The 2,334-nt window shown below is 44.7% G+C and overlaps 1 protein-coding gene across 1 annotated transcript; it reads right to left on the reverse strand.

The window, feature by feature from the left end:
• Positions 1–1,260: 1,260 nt before the first annotated feature.
• LOC147440949 (uncharacterized) lies at positions 1,261–2,028 on the reverse strand. The gene is made up of 3 exons (XM_086483364.1): positions 1,921–2,028; positions 1,584–1,781; positions 1,261–1,509 (listed from the first exon to the last, which is right to left on the reverse strand). Exons 1-3 carry the CDS (start codon positions 2,026–2,028, stop codon positions 1,261–1,263), a joined length of 555 nt encoding a protein of 184 aa, XP_086339490.1.
• Positions 2,029–2,334: the final 306 nt, after the last annotated feature.

The following is a 2,334-nucleotide window of genomic DNA, read 5'->3' on the forward strand; positions in this document are numbered from 1 at the left end:
TCAATGCCATTAAGGTCTTGTGTTCTATAATACAAGCATTGTCCAATACAAACCCCTTGACCTCCTCAAAAGCGCCCTTAGAGGCAGTTGACAAGAAGAGGGGAAGGGTTGATCTCTAGGCCTAGAATGCAACACAAGCGGACCATATTGGGAGATGGGGTAGGCCTAAACACATTTGTCCGGTGCCATGCACCAAAGGAGACCGCATTGCCTGCCTCCATGAGCAGGAGATAAGCTTATAAGCTACGGATGGACCCCTGATAATTCCCCTTCTAGAATTATAAGGAGATGGATTTTGGGGGGGGGGGGGGGGGGGGGATAAGTCTTACTCAAGGGGAGGGGAGAAGGAGAAGGGAGAAGGGATAGAGATGAAATGAGAGAAACATTTCTTCTCTGTTAGGTATATCCTTAAATAAAAAATGTCATTCACATATATATAGAGAGAGATTTTGATGAAGCCATCAGAGGTTAACATTGCTCGCATAATTTTTGTTACTCTCATCTGATGCCACTTCAAAATCAATTTTTGATATTACAAAACATAAACCCTTTTCATACAAATCAGATTGTCATCGAGAATAATCTGATGAGTACTTCCTTAGGAATAAAGATTATCCAATCAAGGTATATTAAAATAAACTAATTGTAGATAGAGGTTTTTCTAAGACTTTTTGCCTGCAAGTGGCAAGTCCCTTTTTACAAAGAGTGAATCCCAAACGAACGGCATGCACTAGTTTCCAAGACATGGCACTAGAACGAACTTTAGGCTGTTGTTACAAAGAGAGGCTTCCTCAAGACCTCGATCATCACTTACATGCAAAGTCAATGCCCGAACAGGTATGAGGATAGGGATAATGAAACTTGGAATGCCGAATCAAACTCACCTTTGAGCAATTTTCGGAAAAAATCATTTTTCCAAACATACAAAATTCGTTTCCTTATATTTTCCAAGAGCAAATTTTACAAAATTAGGTTACTTTTTTAGGATTTACAATAATTTTCTCTATTTTGGGGAGAAATTTGTCCTTTTTCCCTTGCCCTCAACCGACATTTTGAAATTGAAAACGGAATGGTATTAAGCTGAAGCGCATACTTAAAAGATAAAGGTAACGGATGCATGAACTTATAGAGTCATCTACAGGGCTAGACTCTGGTGACATGAACAGAAGCACTTCTTTAATCAAGAGTTGTACGACCCACAACTCGACCAAGGTCTCATCATTATATATTATTGTTGTGTGCTTGAGGGAAGCCTATAAGCTAGGCGTGGGTTTCGTTAGAGAGGTAGAAGCCCAACTGGTCTATGGCACCAGAGCTCGCACGCCCAAAGAAGCCCAAGATGCGTGGGGCGAATGAAAGTACGTCATTGGCGGTGGGGTTGCCAGGCGGGGCAATAGTGTTGCTGGTGGCGGTGTTGAAGCCCAGAGCTACGACGCCGTAGTTGTTGTTGAAGTGGGCATTCTTGCCGATTGAGACAGTAGCACTAGCTATCGCCTCATTTGCTCTAGGCTGAAATATGATATGATTCAGTCAACCAACCAACAGCAACAACAACACTGACAAATAAATGCAGTACTTGTTACTTGAATGGTCATCGAGGTGCCGACACGTCCCCCGTGCATAGTCGTTGTTCCATTCGCATACACCACCTCCAGACCTCGCAGATAGTCAGGCATATAATAGAGGGTCAAACGCGTTATCCCGCCGGTGCTCCATCCATCGTCGAACGCTTTGCCACCCGGGGCTCCCCACGGACCCACAACGGCGGGCTTCGACGTCGCCTGCACCAGTATAATATCATCAGTCAGTGTAAGTTGATGATCATACACTCTCTCTCTCTCTCTCTCTCTCTCTCTCTCTCTCTCTCTCTCACTCTCACACACACACACAGACACACAACCCGGCCTAGCTAGCTTATACGATAATACCGCCATGCTGCTGCTTGCAAGCTTGCGCTACTTCGAAGTAGAAGGAGGAGCTGGACGTCGACGTTGTCTTAAAATGAAAAGGGAAGGCCGCAGCAGGCATTTTAAGGGCCCGGGCTTGGGGCAGCCCTTGCACGGTGCTTGCAACTACAGTCAATGTACGTGATCGATTCCTGTAGCATCACAACGTGGCATTTTTCCGCGTGATTGTACTTAAGTACCGCCTGGCATTTCTCCGCGTGATTGTACTGCAATACCCCCACTTGACATAAAGTAATGGAAAGAAAAGTGTGCTACACAGCTTCACAAAAGCATTTTCCCTAACCCAACAAATTAAGGGCACCTAATCCCGTTTTGCGAAAAAAATTTGAAGCCATTCCCGTTTTGCGGACAAAATGAAGGGCACTCT

The sequence above is a fragment of the Adiantum capillus-veneris genome, chromosome 15, assembly GCF_014529385.1.
Source record: "Adiantum capillus-veneris isolate H3 chromosome 15, ASM1452938v2, whole genome shotgun sequence".
Taxonomy (NCBI): Eukaryota; Viridiplantae; Streptophyta; class Polypodiopsida; order Polypodiales; family Pteridaceae; genus Adiantum; species Adiantum capillus-veneris.

Bases quoted from the DNA above. Each gene is read 5' to 3' on its own strand.
- LOC147440949 (XM_086483364.1), bottom strand. From the start codon at position 2,028: ATGCCTGCTGCGGCCTTCCCTTTTCATTTTAAGACAACGTCGACGTCC. The intron at 1,782-1,920 runs GTATAAGCTAGC...ATACTGGTGCAG, and splicing joins AGCAGCATGGCGGTATTATC to GCGACGTCGAAGCCCGCCGT. The intron at 1,510-1,583 runs GTAACAAGTACT...ATCATATTTCAG, and splicing joins GCACCTCGATGACCATTCAA to CCTAGAGCAAATGAGGCGAT.